This window comes from Suricata suricatta, chromosome 4 (genome assembly GCF_006229205.1).
Source record: "Suricata suricatta isolate VVHF042 chromosome 4, meerkat_22Aug2017_6uvM2_HiC, whole genome shotgun sequence".
Classification (NCBI taxonomy): domain Eukaryota; kingdom Metazoa; phylum Chordata; class Mammalia; order Carnivora; family Herpestidae; genus Suricata; species Suricata suricatta.
The window spans coordinates 84,883,960-84,898,809 of NC_043703.1; the positions used below are offsets into that span (position 1 = coordinate 84,883,960).

The 14,850-nt window shown below is 41.5% G+C and overlaps 1 protein-coding gene across 1 annotated transcript in view; it reads right to left on the reverse strand.

The window, feature by feature from the left end:
• Positions 1-7,188: 7,188 nt before the first annotated feature.
• The window catches only part of SLC9A2 (solute carrier family 9 member A2), a 97,456-nt gene continuing 89,794 nt past the window's right edge, over positions 7,189-14,850 (reverse strand). The window contains exons 9-12 of the mRNA XM_029938494.1: positions 14,359-14,455; positions 12,152-12,283; positions 10,660-10,750; positions 7,189-8,788 (exon numbers count right to left, since the gene is read on the reverse strand). Of these exons, the coding sequence (XP_029794354.1) occupies positions 8,418-8,788; positions 10,660-10,750; positions 12,152-12,283; positions 14,359-14,455 (691 nt within the window). The 3' untranslated portion in view covers positions 7,189-8,417. The remainder of the gene's footprint in view (positions 8,789-10,659; positions 10,751-12,151; positions 12,284-14,358; positions 14,456-14,850) is intronic.

The window sequence follows — 14,850 nt, forward strand, 5'->3', positions numbered from 1 at the left end:
ATTTATTTTTGATACAGAGAGAGACAGAGCATGAGAGGGGGAGGGGCAGAGAGAGAAGGAGACACAGAACCGGAAGCAGGCTCCAGGCTCTGAGCTAGTTGTCAGCACAGAGCCTGACGCGGGGCTCGAACCCACGAACGTGAGATCTGACCTGAGCCGAAGTCGGAGGCTTAACCGACTGAGCCACCCAGGCGCCCCTTACAGGGTTTTTTAAAAGATAAATATTATATAGGCATATCTTGTTTTATTGCACTTCATTTTATTGTGCCTCACAGATACTGCAGTATTTGTTTTTTTAAACAAATTGAAGGCTTGTGATAACCCTGCGTCAGGCAAGTCTGTTTGCATTTTTTTCCAATGGCATTTGCTCACTTTGTGTCTCTGTGTCACATTTTGGTCATTCTCACAATATCTCAAATTTTTTCACTGTATTTGGTCTGGGGATGTGTGATCAGTGATCTTTGAGGTTTCTCTCATAATTGTTGTGGGGCGCCATGAACTGTACCCTTCTAAGATGGGGAATTTAATCGATACATGCTGCATGTTCCAACCGCTTCAACAACCGGCTGGTCACCTGCCTCTCGCCCTCTCCGTGGGCCTCCCTCTTTCTTGAGACACAACAGTATTGAAAGTGGCCCAGCTGTCCATCTCGCAGAGGCCTGTAAGTGTTCAGGGAAGGAAGAATCAGTGTGGCAGACTTCATCGCTGTCTTAAGAAATTGCCACGGCCACCCCAGCGTCCAGCACCCGTTGGGAAAATTTCCTCCAACCAGCAAAAAGATTACCGCTCACAGGAAGCTCAGATGGTGGTTGGCATTTTTGTAGCAATAAAGTATTCTTAAGGTATGTACATTGTTTTTTTAGACATAATACTACTGTAAATTTAATAGACTACAGTATACTATACACATAATTTTTATACATAGGAAACCAAAAAACCCACTTTACTCACTCTGTTGCAATATTCACTGTATTGCGGTGTATATACTTGTGGGACCAAACCCACAGTATCCCTGATACACACCCGCGGTTCCTCTTACCTGGCCTAATGTGCTGTGCTTCAAAATTGTGTTCCAGGAAAGGAGCGTCCACATCCCCGGGAGCTTGTTAGACGTGTTAGCTCGTGCCCCACCACAGAGCTGCTGGGAGCCACTCTCACAAGATACCCAGCTGCTTTGTAGATGCAGTAAAAATTTTAAAACCACTGGTCTAATGGACATTATTTGTATAACTTGTGGAATATGATCTCAGGGAAATTAAATCTGCTCAATTAAAGTTTATGTTTTGCTTTTTAAACTCTTGAGTGACTTCTGTAAAATTTCTGAAGTATTTGGGTTGAGCTAAATGAAATTGGTATTTTTCTAAGTCAAAAATACCCACAGTTTCACATGGTTCAACTTAGTCTTATGTGGAATCTTATTTTAGGGGCATTACTTGCCTGGGAAGTTTATAAAGGAAATATTTCCCTTTCAACATTATGCCGGCTGCAGCTTATAAGTTCTGTGACTCGGCCTCAGGGCTGTGGGTTCTGAAGAGTTGGCCTTCTCCGCCGAAGAAATGTATACCTCACCCTCAAGTTCAGAGAGAGGAGCAAAATTCACAAAGGGAGCAGGGCACGCCTAGCCAGGGCAGTGACCTGAGCGAGGCTACAAAACCCAGGCCGTGTTGTTCAGAGTTAGGCCTGCAGCACACAGAAGGGGCTAGAATCAGTGGTTCTGGCTGTGTATTAGGGTCCCCTGATGCCCAGAGCTTGCCTTAGACCTTGAGGACCAGACTGCAAAGTGCCCTGGGGTCGAGAGTGTCTGGGTTAGATCATGAAGGGCCTCACGTACCATGCTCAGGAGTGAGCTTTATTCTCGCAGATGAGGCAGAGCCACTGAAGAATTCTTGGAGAATGCTCCACAGACTTTTTGTTCGAGATCCTGCTGGGGCAGAAATCCAAGAGGAATGTGAGGGAGAAGTGGTCGTGTGCACTGAGAAAGCAGGTAGGGCACAAAATTTTCTGAAAGGCCTAGAGGCTAGTGGCTTGTGACCTCCAGGGAGATTCTGGAAGGGGCTGTGGGCAACACCCACGTGTCTGGTCCAGGCGGAGGTCAGGCAAGGTTAGAAAGTCTGGTGATGAGTGTTGAGCAATTCTGCCCCTTCCTATGTTAGCTGGCAGAGAACACGCGTGGGCATTTATAGAAGTTTGTTCTCTGTATGTTCAGAACATTAAGAAGGTGTCTTTTCCCGAGGACACTTCTATAAGGTCTTTAGACATCTGTGGGGCAGGGGGAGTGTCAACCCGCTTAGGGGAAATTTCAGGCACTTGGGCGCCTGCTACTAGAGAAGAGCTTTTTTTTGGAATGCATCAGATAACCAGAACGGTGATTCTCCATGCCCGATTCCTCCTGGAAATGTCAGCTTGTAAGAAGTCTTCGAAATAAGGTTACCACACAGCGAGCCAGGAGGATGTGTGGTGTGACTCCACTCAGAACAGGGTGATGAATTGAAAAAGTCATTTTCTGTCCTAAAATCTTACTTCTCCTGAAGAACTTGCCAGTTAGGTGGTAATACTTTTCTTTAGTCATACAGACCCTTTAAAATTATAATGAAGCATTGTCATTTATTCTAATTGTCATTTTTAGGAGCCATCGCGGTGTCCTGATGTATATTTTGCATCAGTGTCCATCCAGAAGCACCAGAAAACGTTAACTCCAGTTATGTTGAAACATGTCCTGATAGTAAGAACATGTTTTGGCATTTCAAACCATATACTAAGACCAAATATACACATAATCTGAAATTTATTGCACACTGTTGGCAAGCAAATCGTTTTAAGATGATATCTCATTGGTAGGGTTTGTTTTTAATTAATCAGGCAAATACATGGTAACTTAATTTAAAATATATTTTAAATTCCTCACTTTTGTCTACATGGATTGTTTAAAGCCACCACTTTATGTACAGCTGCGCGTGAAAACAACACAGACAGTTTTTACTGCTTTCCTGATTCAGTACATTGTAAGAAATAATGATTTAATTTGGAATTGGATACTCTCAAACAGCTTGCGCTGTTCCTCAAGGGGAAGCGATAATTATAAACATTAAGGAAGGAGGTGTTAATTGTTACCAATAATTATATGCATAAACTGTAGCATAAAAGTGGACTATAAGGAGCATGTTAAAATGAAACATTTTAATCAGCCTTGATTTAAACTATACTACATCCTGATAAGTAAACATCTTTTTTCCAAAGGACATACTGTGGCAGGGGACAAAAGTATTTAAAATACCTATTAATAGTTGCAGTTTACAATATGGAATAGGAGATGTCCGTTCTTCAGGCTTATTAAAGAATCTCTTACATTTTGAATCACTGGGACTCCAGTTCTTATCCAGACTAAGAATTAATTTTTTCACATGATAGCTTACCCACCTAAATCTCTCCTGAGTTTACCCAATGAAATTGAGACCACATGAACTATCCAGAATGAACCTGATGTGATAACTGCATTTGTGGGTGCCTGTGGGGCCTGGCCCTTCTGGGTCTGAGTGCATGTGAGTGGGCGCATGCTCTGGCTTGCCTTGTTGTGGACTGAAGCCAGGCCTGGGCATCATGAAGCCAACTTCTGACATTGGAAGGCATTGCTGTAATGACACCGATTAAGGGTGACCATTTTCTCCTGGTCACCTTCAAAGCACCTTCACTGTGCCATCTTTTTGGAATGAGTAACACAACAGAGTATGCCAAGCTGTAAAGCCGTTCAAAGTGATTCTCCAGCTAAAGGTAAGAATTTGAACAAGACGCCCAGCATTAAGAGGTACTTGTGTTAGCAAATATGGTAAACGGTTTCAATCAGGTATGAAAACTAGGTTAGTGAAAACCTAAAAGTTTGATATGTTGGTACATAGCCCTGCATAAATCATCTCTAAAAATCATTCACTAAGACAGTGGATGGCATTAACGTGATTTGTTTTGCTTGTGTCGTCTTGGGAAGGCGGCATTTAATATTCCAGAGCATGCGTTATCCTAGAGCCCTTTGCAAAAGGGTTGTTGACCTATAGAAAATTAAGGGGCGCCTGGGTGACTCAGTCAGTTAAGAATCAGACTCTTGATTTCGGCTCAAGTCATGATCTCACAGGATTGAGATCAAAGCCCACATCAGGCTGAGCATGGAGCCTGCTAAGAGTCTCTCTCCTTCTGCCCCTCCCCCACTGGTGTAGGCCCTCCTGCGCTTTCAAAAAAAAAAAAAGGGAAATTAATGGATCAGTTAAAATCTTCAAAATCTTAATTCCTTTAATCAGGTTCTTTTTAACAGTAACAGTGTTATCCCTGCTTACGATATGTATATTTGAAATGAAAACAACTAAAATTTTTAATACTCTTAAATTCTTACCTTTCACTAATTCCAGCTATCATTTAGCACTAATGACTTGTTTTGATATGTAAATGTAAAGCCTGGAATTTGGGGAGCTGTCCTGGATTCCTGTGATACATTGTTTTCTCCACAGTAATTAAATATTTCCATGTATGTTTATTCCACTAAATGTTTCCACTCCATAGTGATTTAACACTTAGACTTTTGTACACTTCACAGAAACCAGGAAAAATTCTTTGTGGGTGTACGTACGTAAAAATTCTGTCTGGCAAGTAGTTACCATGACTAGATGCAGAGAGCCTCAGTTAAATTAGAAATGTTGTCCCATTGCACTGAGGACATAACAGGACCCAATGAAATTTAAAAAAAAAAAAAGAGAGAGAAAAACATTTGAACATTTAATTCAAGGTATTTGGTTACAGTAGTGAAAACTAGAAAAGTCACCGCGCCTGTGTCTACTGGGTCATTGTGTGCACCGGGCATCTCTTGGAGGGGCAGCTCCACCGCATAATCCCAAGTTAACAGATCCCCAGGAAACCTGTGTGACATAAAAGCCCTGAAGGAGGTGCTGAGTCATTCAAAATAATCAGTATGCTCTGCAGACAGCAAATGTGATACTCCGTTTTCAGCGGATATATTAACGCTACACACAGAAACACAGATTTCTCTGATCAGTCAAGAGAAGTAACCACATTTTATCGACTCTTTAGAGGTAGTAAAATAGAATTTTCTTTGAGAAAAAATGTAGAAAATTAGAAAACAAAAGGGATCCAAAAGCCAAGTACCACTGCAACATTAAAGACATTCAAAACTAACCACGTGGTGCTTCGTCTGCACGTCTGCCAGTGGCTGACCACGTTTGAGGGTGTCACTGCATGTGGAGTGAATGACCTCAGAAAAAAACTCTCAAGGGAGGTGTCATTTTCTTGAATAAAGAGCGGTGGTCACTGGTAGGCAACAGTTACCCAAAAGGGGCTCTCAAGTGCCTTACAAATGGACTGAGGAAAGGACCTGGTTAAAATGTCAGAGATAAAGTACCAGCAAGCTACTTGTTTTGCTCTAAAAGAAAAACAAAACCAAAACAAAAAAGATTCACACACACAGAATCTCAGATCATCAGACGGTTGAGTCATGAGCCGAAATCTTGTTCATCTTAACAAAGGGAATCAACATACTGTGTTCAGCTTTGGCAGATCATGCCAACAGCTGCTTCAATTGGACAGGGATATCTCTTTAATAACTCTTCAGAGAAAAGTCCAGTGTGAACTCTGAGCTAACAAAATATCACAGTTCTCACACTTGTTTATAAAATGCCAGTTTTAACATAGACATGATTTGGCAGGATGACAAATGGAAAATACGGTGAGACGTAATAAATAACTACTTCTCTATGCTCTTTATATAAATAAACACCCTCTTCCCCCACTACAAAGCTCAGCAAAAGCCAAAGGGAATTTCATCCCAGATATTCTGGGGGCTCATACATAAAACACATGTTTTTTAAAAGTATCGAACTTGGGAGCCAATTTCTAATTGTTTGCTATCTGGCCAACTGTTCCCAACAGTCAGCCCTCTGCATTAAACATAGAGAAGTTAGCCTTGACCTTGCACTTACAGGTAGTTCAAGTCAAATTTGTTAAATAACCAAATACCCATTAAAATTCTATAGTTATACTGGAACTTTGGTTGGATCAAGTATTGCTTGAATTAGGGGAGTTCTTTACAAAGGGCCTGGGATGTGTCTGTACCACAGAAAATTTACGCTGCTTAGATATTTAAAAGGTTTCCCATTCTCTCCTATAGTGTCTAGAACTTAATTTTAAGAATAAGAAAGTATAGAAAAAAAGCGGAATGAAGTCAAATTTGTTGTCATTTCTTTTGTCATTCAAAAAATAAAAAAATTGATGCTAAGATGACATAAGTGGTCCATTTTTTTTTTTTTTTTTGGAAACTTATATAATGTCAACCAAATTCTTTATTGACTTATCATCAGTGCTAGCTGAACTTGGTCTACCTGCTTAACAGGAAGAAACGTAACAAAATTTTTCATGTTTTCTCCTTCAGTTCTAGAAAATTAGACGCCGTATAATATTTATTATTCTAGGACACCAGGAAGAATCAGGAAGTTTATTTTTAAGTCATTTTCCATTTTAGCCTTTTTTTTCTCAGACCTCATTAACTTCTAAAAATTTATTCTTGACATTTTCAAAAATATACATCCCATCTCTTGATGAATCATATTCCTATAATAAAATTCTAAGTTAAAAGTTTTAATTTCTTTTCTGCAGATGAAATATATTTTTTATATAAATATTTTCACTTAAAATTAAGATATTTGGCACAGAGTCCTCAGCCTACAGTTTCCAAATTGTGGCTATGGCACTTTCTATGGTCAACGTGGAAGAGTGTGGGAAGGAGACTTGTGCTCTTGATGTACTTGTACCTCATGTGCTTCTCTCTCCTTCCGCCTCACACCCAGCAATCTAGCAGTATTCCAAGACTGTAGAGCATGCAAGAAAGGGTAGAAGATTTATTTCTCCACGTTGGTGGAGAAGAAGGAAGGGGATAGGAGAAGCGCTGTTGAGGATTTCTGAGTACTGAGTCTTTATTCATGTTTTCTCACCAACAATACTGTGGTCACTGGTGTCCTCTGCTGTATCTCCAACACGCACCCAGGGGACAGAAGGCGTGGCCTCGTTTGTATCTAAACCTAGACATTTGGAGTCTTGTTCCAGTAAAGTTTTCAAAAGGAGTTTTTCAGGCAAAAAATAAAAAATAAAAATAAAAAAAGATGGGGCAATAAAAATCTACAGTTTTAGAGACAGAAATTAAAATATTAATCTTTAATGATTATATTCCACTTCTTGTCTTCCCGCTGTACTCTGAAAAAGTACTCAGATGAGGAGAATCCATTTTTATACGAAGAATTTGAGTCACTACTTTATTGAGGGGCGAGAGGTAACATCACAAACGAGTGCAAAAAAAAAATAAAATAGAACTACATTCCCCAAAGTGCTTCCTGAATAAATTTCAAGACCTGAATTCTCACCAATTTGCTAAACATTGGACTTCTGTTTAAATAAACTGCTTGGAGGCTCGGACCTGTATTCAAGGTTCTAGAATGTTCTACAGAAAACTCTAAAGCAGGTGGTCCTGGACAGGCATGAAAGGGAATCTCCTGTATCCTCTTCCCAGTATTGCACAATATAAAACCTGCCACCAAGTTGTAAGCAGGTGCTGCTTTGTCTCCCCACAGGCAACATGAGGCCTGCATGCTGGAGCTTCATCAAAAGCTGCCACCAGGTCTGTCATACATTGTGTCACCCACACAGCCTTTCTGTTTGCACCAAACACTAACGAGAGATGGAACCTATACGGCACCCCTGAACATACGGAATGAGGAACACACTGAATCCGGCTGACTCACGGTTTCACGGGAATCGGCGCTCTGGGAGCCAGGCGCCCTCATCGGCCTAGAGGTTCTGGTTGTCTCCCTGGTCTGAGTTCACCAGGTGCCCCTGCTCCATGCTGTGCTCTTCCTTTTCCAACCGGCCATCAGCTCAGGTTGGGGAAACACCTTGACCCTGAACAGATAGCCCACCATCCTCTGAGTACTGCCTCTGACACCCCGGAAAGATGCTGAGTATTTTTAGTGCCCTTCATTTAAAAACTGATTACAGACATACATATGTTTTCATAAATAAAATCTGAGGCATACATGTATATATTAAAATTTTCACCAACAAGGGTATGTTAAAAATTTCAAGTTCTGTCATTCAAGTTCAATAAAGGCACACTTTTTTTTTTCTTGAGGCTTGCAAAGAATACAACTGCTAGCAAGAAGTCACAAAAGGCATTTTATGGGACTTTCTTCTTTGATTTTCCTCTTCTTGGGATGAGCATTCATCCTGTAAGTCAATGGCATGACTCTGCTACCCGAAGAAGTTGCTAGATGCATAGAGGGTATTAAATGGATTCCACTGTTATGTCAGGTTTCAGAGTAACACACCCTAGCTGTGCTGGGTCAGTTACTCCAGGTCTGCTTTGGCCATTTCCGTTAAGGCTTCTCACTTCCAAATCGGGCTTTCCGGTTGCCGGGTTCTGATGCCCTTCGGACCAGCCTGGGTGGTGGCTTGGGGCGGACACCTTCAGTCATACTGTCTTCCCGCACTGGACCAAAGTGGCTTTTGGAGAGAAGGGGCTGCCGCAGCATGCCTGGGGTCTGGGTGCCCCCCTCTTTGCTGTGGGGAGCCGGGGGGTTACAAGGCTGACCCTGTCCAGAATCAACGTCTACCTCGTTCTTCCATTCCATTTTATAGGGCTGTGGGGCTTTCTTTGAGAACTGTTCTGGCAGGAAGCGCCTTGCTCGGGGCTGCAAATTGAGGACAGTGGTCCCAACATCTGTGTCTGAGTCACTGCTATTGCCACCTGTCAGAGAGCAAAAGAAGGACAAGATGGGCAAGCATTTTAGAGAGAAGGAGCTAGAAGTGACTCAGCAATGCACCAGTGGGTCCAGCACCTGCGGTGCCCTCAGGCCCTGGGGTTTGGGCAGAGAAGGGTCGAGGGCTCGCTGCCTCTAGCCCCTAAACCTGGGCATGATACTGTAAGGATGCAGGTCCATCTGGCCTTCCCCACCGGGCCTTCCCAGCTGAGCTGGCTGCAGCATGTGGGTAGCCTGAGGGGGATGGGGGGTGGGGGGGCTGTCCCCTGCCCTGCCTGCCACAGGTCTGATCCAGCCTTCTCCTATACTTAAAGGGAAAGGCGCCGGCTTCTCCTGAAAGGGCTCGCCTTAAGGAGGGACAACTCCTGTGGTGTCCAATCGGGAGAGGCCGGCTGGTACCTTTGACCTTCCTAAGGGTGGGCCTAGTCACGCCCCATGTGGGGGTCCTGGGCCCACTCTGATTGGTCAATATGCCAAATATTGTGATTGGCTCCCACAACTGCCAGTATTGATGAGGGGGTTAGGGACTGGATCACTGTACTCCTGTCATCATTTCCTGTAACTCCCTTCCCAAATGCATAAAAGGCCCTGCCCTGTCTTTGTTTGGGGCTCTCTCTCCACGTGGCCAGCTGGTCGGTGGAGTCTGTGAGCCCAACCTTAAGCCCGAAATAAAGCCCTTTGCTTTTGCAGGCATGACTCGGTCTCCCTAGCAGTCTCTGGTGCTTGTTCTGGGGTGATTTTACAAACTTGGGTACAACAATACATCCTCTCTGTGGGCATTACTGTTGAATGTCCACACCAATGCTGAAGAGCTTACTGTGTGCCAGGCAACTGTGCCCAAGCACTCTGAAATGCATTAACCTATTTAATCTTCACAAGCACCCATTTGACAGGAGAAGTAACTGAGCTTCAAGAGATATTATTCATCGGTGCAACTGGGTATCACAGTGCGACTATCTGGCAGCGGCAGCTCCAGGAAGGCTCAGCTAAGTGTCAGGCACACAGAAAGCAGATCAACAATTAGCTGCTATCATGAAATTTGTTGTCTTGATCTGGAATCTCAGAGACAACCTTTATCTCCTTTACAGTTTCGTGAAAGGGCCAAAACACCAATGTGCCATTTACAAACAATGGGAAGACACATGATCAGAATGAGCTGGTTGTCAAAATTCAGGCCCTAGAGGGCTGTGGGTAGAACAGTTGATGGGAAGCTCACCCAGGGACTGAGATTCTTCGGCCCTAAAAGTGTCTGGACACACTGCTCTGATATTCAGGGATGCCTGGCCTCTCTCCTCATTTCTCTTCTTACTGACCATGATGACCAGCCATCATTAGACTTTTCTCTTCTTGGTTAATTAAATAGATAAGCAAAAATAAAGGGGGTGGTAGTGTTACATCCTACATTTTAATAACATGGTACCCTATTTCTTCTGGGGTTCCCAGAAAATGGCTTCAAGTCAACCTAAAGATTATCATTAAAAAAAGAGATAGTAGACTTTATGTCAAGTTTTCATGAGTACAAGCAGAAGTAAAATTTATAGCTGACTTTAGGAAAATATATCCAAATTGTAAAAATTTAGATACTCCTTTGCACATTTACAACTTTCTATTTACCTGTTCATAGGTGACAATAGTTGTTTGTGCTGTATAAACTAGAATCATTATGGAAAATAACTGGTGGAATTATTTATAATATATACAGAACTCCATCCACATAGCTGACAACACTAAGAATAAGTCACTGTATTGTTAGTTGAGATTTGTAAACCATTGAATTGATCGTCCTTGATGAAGAAATGGGAAAATTTCTGTTTTGTGAACATTAGTAAAATGACTCTGTTCCAACTGAGTTCATTACCTGTGTTAGAAATATTCTTTTTCTTCTGTAGCTTTTCTGGAAGCTTTGTATTTTTTGGTAAGGATAAATATCGAGAGGCTGAAGTGGAAGCCTGTGAGAAACAGAAAATGTTTAGATTATGAAGATGTCATTTATTGTATATTAGAAGTTTAAAATCTTACGTCAAACCTTAGTGTTAAAAATTAAAATTGTACTTCTCTATTCCAAAATTACTTTATGAGGGGCTGTAGGCATAGGGAATAAAGCTCCCAGCAATAATTATTTTACTTAAGATAACCAAATCTCTTCTAAAATGTAATAGGAATCAGGATTAAGGAAAATGAAAATAAATTGGACTATTAACAATAAGATATACTATTGACTCTTTTTAAAGAAAAGCTAAAGAAAACACCTATGTATAAGAATATTACTAAAAAAGTTGTATAAACAGGGCACTGGGTGGCTCAGTCATTTAAGTGTCTGACTCTTGATTTCAGCTCAGGTCGTGATCCCAGGGTCGTGGGACCCAGCCCTGGGTCAGGACTTCACTGGGAGGCTGCTTGGGATTCTCATTCTTTCTTTCTTTCTCTCTTTCTCTCTCAAAATAAATAAACTTAAAAAATATGTACAACCTATATGTATTGGGAGAAAATATATGAAAAATGTAGCATATTTAAGTTTTAGTTACTTTAGTAAGTTTTGAAAATGATAGAACAAAAAGTATTACTATAGCTAATTTGCTGACAATTCATATCTCTTTCTTTAACTCTAATCGATGCTGCCACAGTTTACACATTAAAAAAAGACAATTATCTTGTTCACCCATTACCATTCTGGTCTCTGACGATCCACTACAGAATGTTATTAAAAAATGAAGTATAATCCTAAAATCAATGCAACCTGGTGTGTCAATAAGATGCAGTGTCGGCTGTGTTAGTCAATCATGATGTCACTTGAAAATGGGTTTCCTTGTCCACTGACAATGCCCTCGACCAAGTGACACGCCAACCCCCCTCCCAGCCCACAGTGTCCCTGTGACCCTGCGGGTCCAGCACGCGACAACTGCCCATCTTTGAGCTGCAACCTCTCCCTGGAGAGACCAGATAGGACTTTCTAAATGAAGCTTGGTCCAGCCGTGCTGTTTAAACTTGTCACTTGACTGACCCTTTCTGTACTCCCAATCTCCTTCCTTAGCACTGTGTTTTCCACAGCACACACCACCTTCTAACGTAACAAACAGATCATGTATTCCATTGCTGGAATATGAATTCTACAAGCGAAGGTATCTTGCTTGGTTGGTTTCGTTCCCAACGTATTCCAAGTACTAGAAAAGTGCCTGGAACATGACAGGTGTTCCAGAAATATCTAGAAAGACTTTACATTAACTCTACCTCAGAATTCCTGTGACTGAACCCTCAGCAGCCATGCTGCCAGCAAAGCCTCCAGGCTGGCTGCTGGCTCTGCCCTTGGAAGCCTCCCTCCTCCCAGACAAACGGTAACAAATGCCAGTTACCCTGCGCCCCTGGTTCAAACTGCTGTCTTTCCTGATGCTTTCTCGCAAACTGTGCCTCCGTCGAATCAGAATTTCCTTGGCTTGTCGCTCACTTGTGTCAGCCGTCAGATTGTGTCTGTTGTAGGACAGAGTCTGAAGTGAAAAAAAGAGATTTTTTACAAAACAAACAAAAAATCTGATTGCTGCCCCAGAAATTCCAAAACTTTGCTGTGTTTCTTTGGCTTTGCACCTCAGTGAGGCACTTAACTATTAGGTGCAGGGCAGAATAATAAATAATACAAAGTTATTAACATTTGTAAAAAAGTTAACATTCATTCAAATTTGAAAGCATTTGTTTTCTAATAAAAGTTGGTGAATAAGTTATTTTTTATTCAAAAGCGGGATCTTCATAAATCAGAAAAATGACAGAACTCATCAAGTACCCCTGTCTACCTTGAAGTTCTTGCTATGTTTTTAGCCATCATTGGTAGCTGAAGAAAAACACACTTCATCTTTACAAATTCTCTACTGAGTAGGAATTCCTGGTATACAAACAAACCACTTTGAGCCACTTGGTGGTGCCATGTCCTTGTGATGAACTAAGAACACTTTACAATTGGGTTGTCAAATTGAAAGCTGGGTCTTCACCAGCGATACTCATGGGCTAGTATGTGAAGCAGTAAAATTTCTCAACCAGGGCTACATACGGCACACATTGTTAGTTTTCTCAGTTTCCTAAAATAAATTGTAATTAGTGATGGAATTCATTTTCTGGTAGAATTAATATATACCTCTTGGGAGTATCCCTGTGTCCCGAACTATTAAATATTAAGTCTTGAAGAAATATGCAAAACTGATAGAGAGGAAGGCTCAATTCCTGCCTTGAGAAATTTACTGTCTAGCTGGACATCAAAGGCTAACAAAATAGTACAAAATCATGAAATTAAGTGCTAAAACTATGTGGTGCAGTATAAGCTCATAGTGCTACCCATTTAGGGACAGGGCTGGGAATATGGACGTTGTTGAGGAATCCTTAGCCATTGGAGGATGTGGATCAGCTGACAGGAACCAGGGGGCCATTCCAAGTTAAGACAGAGAAGAGAGGAACAGAGTCCAAGAAAGGAAGGCAGGACCTGGGGGCTTGGGGTGGGAAGGGAGACGGAAGGTCGGACCCTATAGAACTTGGAATTAGAGATCCCAAATTGTGAGAGAATAGTTAAGCCTGTAAGCCGCAACTGTTGTTTTGTTTCATTTTAAATAGGGGAATGCTGCTTAAAAGATGCATCCTGCATCCTGCAGGAATGCAGGATGGAATGGGGCTGCCTTTGGGGAGACCAGCTAAAAAAGTACAGAAATGACCCCAACATGAGTGAGGAAGGCTCCTGACAAGCAATGTGATGGGTGTGCTGCCTCGCCTCATTGTAGCTTAATTTATTCATCTACAAAATGGAAACAATAGTAACACCACTTGGAGGACTGAGTTAACGCATGCTGAAATGGGGCACAGCAAACTGTATGCGCTCTTGAAATGTTAGGTATATTATTAGCCAACTGTTAGAATGAGGTGTTAACAATGGGACGGCAGGGGAAGAAGTGACTTAGGAGATACAGGAAAGGAAGAAACAATCGTACTTTAATGAGTAATAAGAAAGATTTAAATACATTTTGGTGAGTTTTCTTAAAGCTGTAAGTTTTCTACAAGCTATAAATCTATTTTATTAAAAGAATGAATGCCTGGGGGGTGGCTCAGTTGGCTAAGCATCTGACTCTTGATTTGGGCTCAAGTCATAATCTCATGGTAGTGAGATGAAGCCCTGTGTTGGGTTCCGTGCTGAGCATGGAGCCTGCTTAAGAGTGTCTCTCTCCTTCTCCCTCTGCCCACCCCACCTCCCAACTGCGCTCTCAAGCTCTCTCAAAAAAAAAAAAAAAAAAAAGATAAGAGAGAGAGCCATCAATTACTTTCTTCACAATTGGTTAAAACATATTCCTTTATCTCCAAGTCCATAGTAGCAGAACTCTCAGGGACTCCAAGACTTTCCCAGTGGTGGCCGGCAAAGAGTGGGACCCTAACAAGACAGGACTCTGAGAAGAGAAGGTGCCTAGTGTGAGACCTGCCAAAGGCTGGCATAGTGGCGGGGCAATATCCACTACAAGTGGGCAGCATGGAATCAGAAGGCATGTTTTCGGCCACAGGCAAGGAAACATTTGGCTAAATAAATTATTCTTACTCGCTGTCGGATTTGATAGAGATTTCTGGATAATATTTCTCGGATTTCATCCATTTCACCAGGTGTGAGCTTCCTTAATTTTTCTTCACGACAATCACTGTGAAAGGTTAGAAAAAGAATATATTTTTCTATTCAACAAATATTGGGATCATTGATTTTTTTGGAGATAGAATATCATTTAAGTAGAATCATAGCTTAAAGAATATCACTTAGGGATTATTCACTCTTTTAAGATAACTCAAAATTCTACAACTGTTCAGTGTCAAAATTATTCAAAGCAAGTTTAATCATGCACAAGTTTTCAGAGTCTGTTCATACAATTATTTTTTTTCCACACAATTATTATTAAGGAAGAAAGACTATAGTAGATTATAATGGTCTCGGTTTAGTATTTCTAATACTCCATAAATAAGGTATTTTACAATTGAGTTTTTCCCAACAGAAACTTAATTAGCTACATTTTACTATTAAGGCTTAGTCTTTTAAACACTT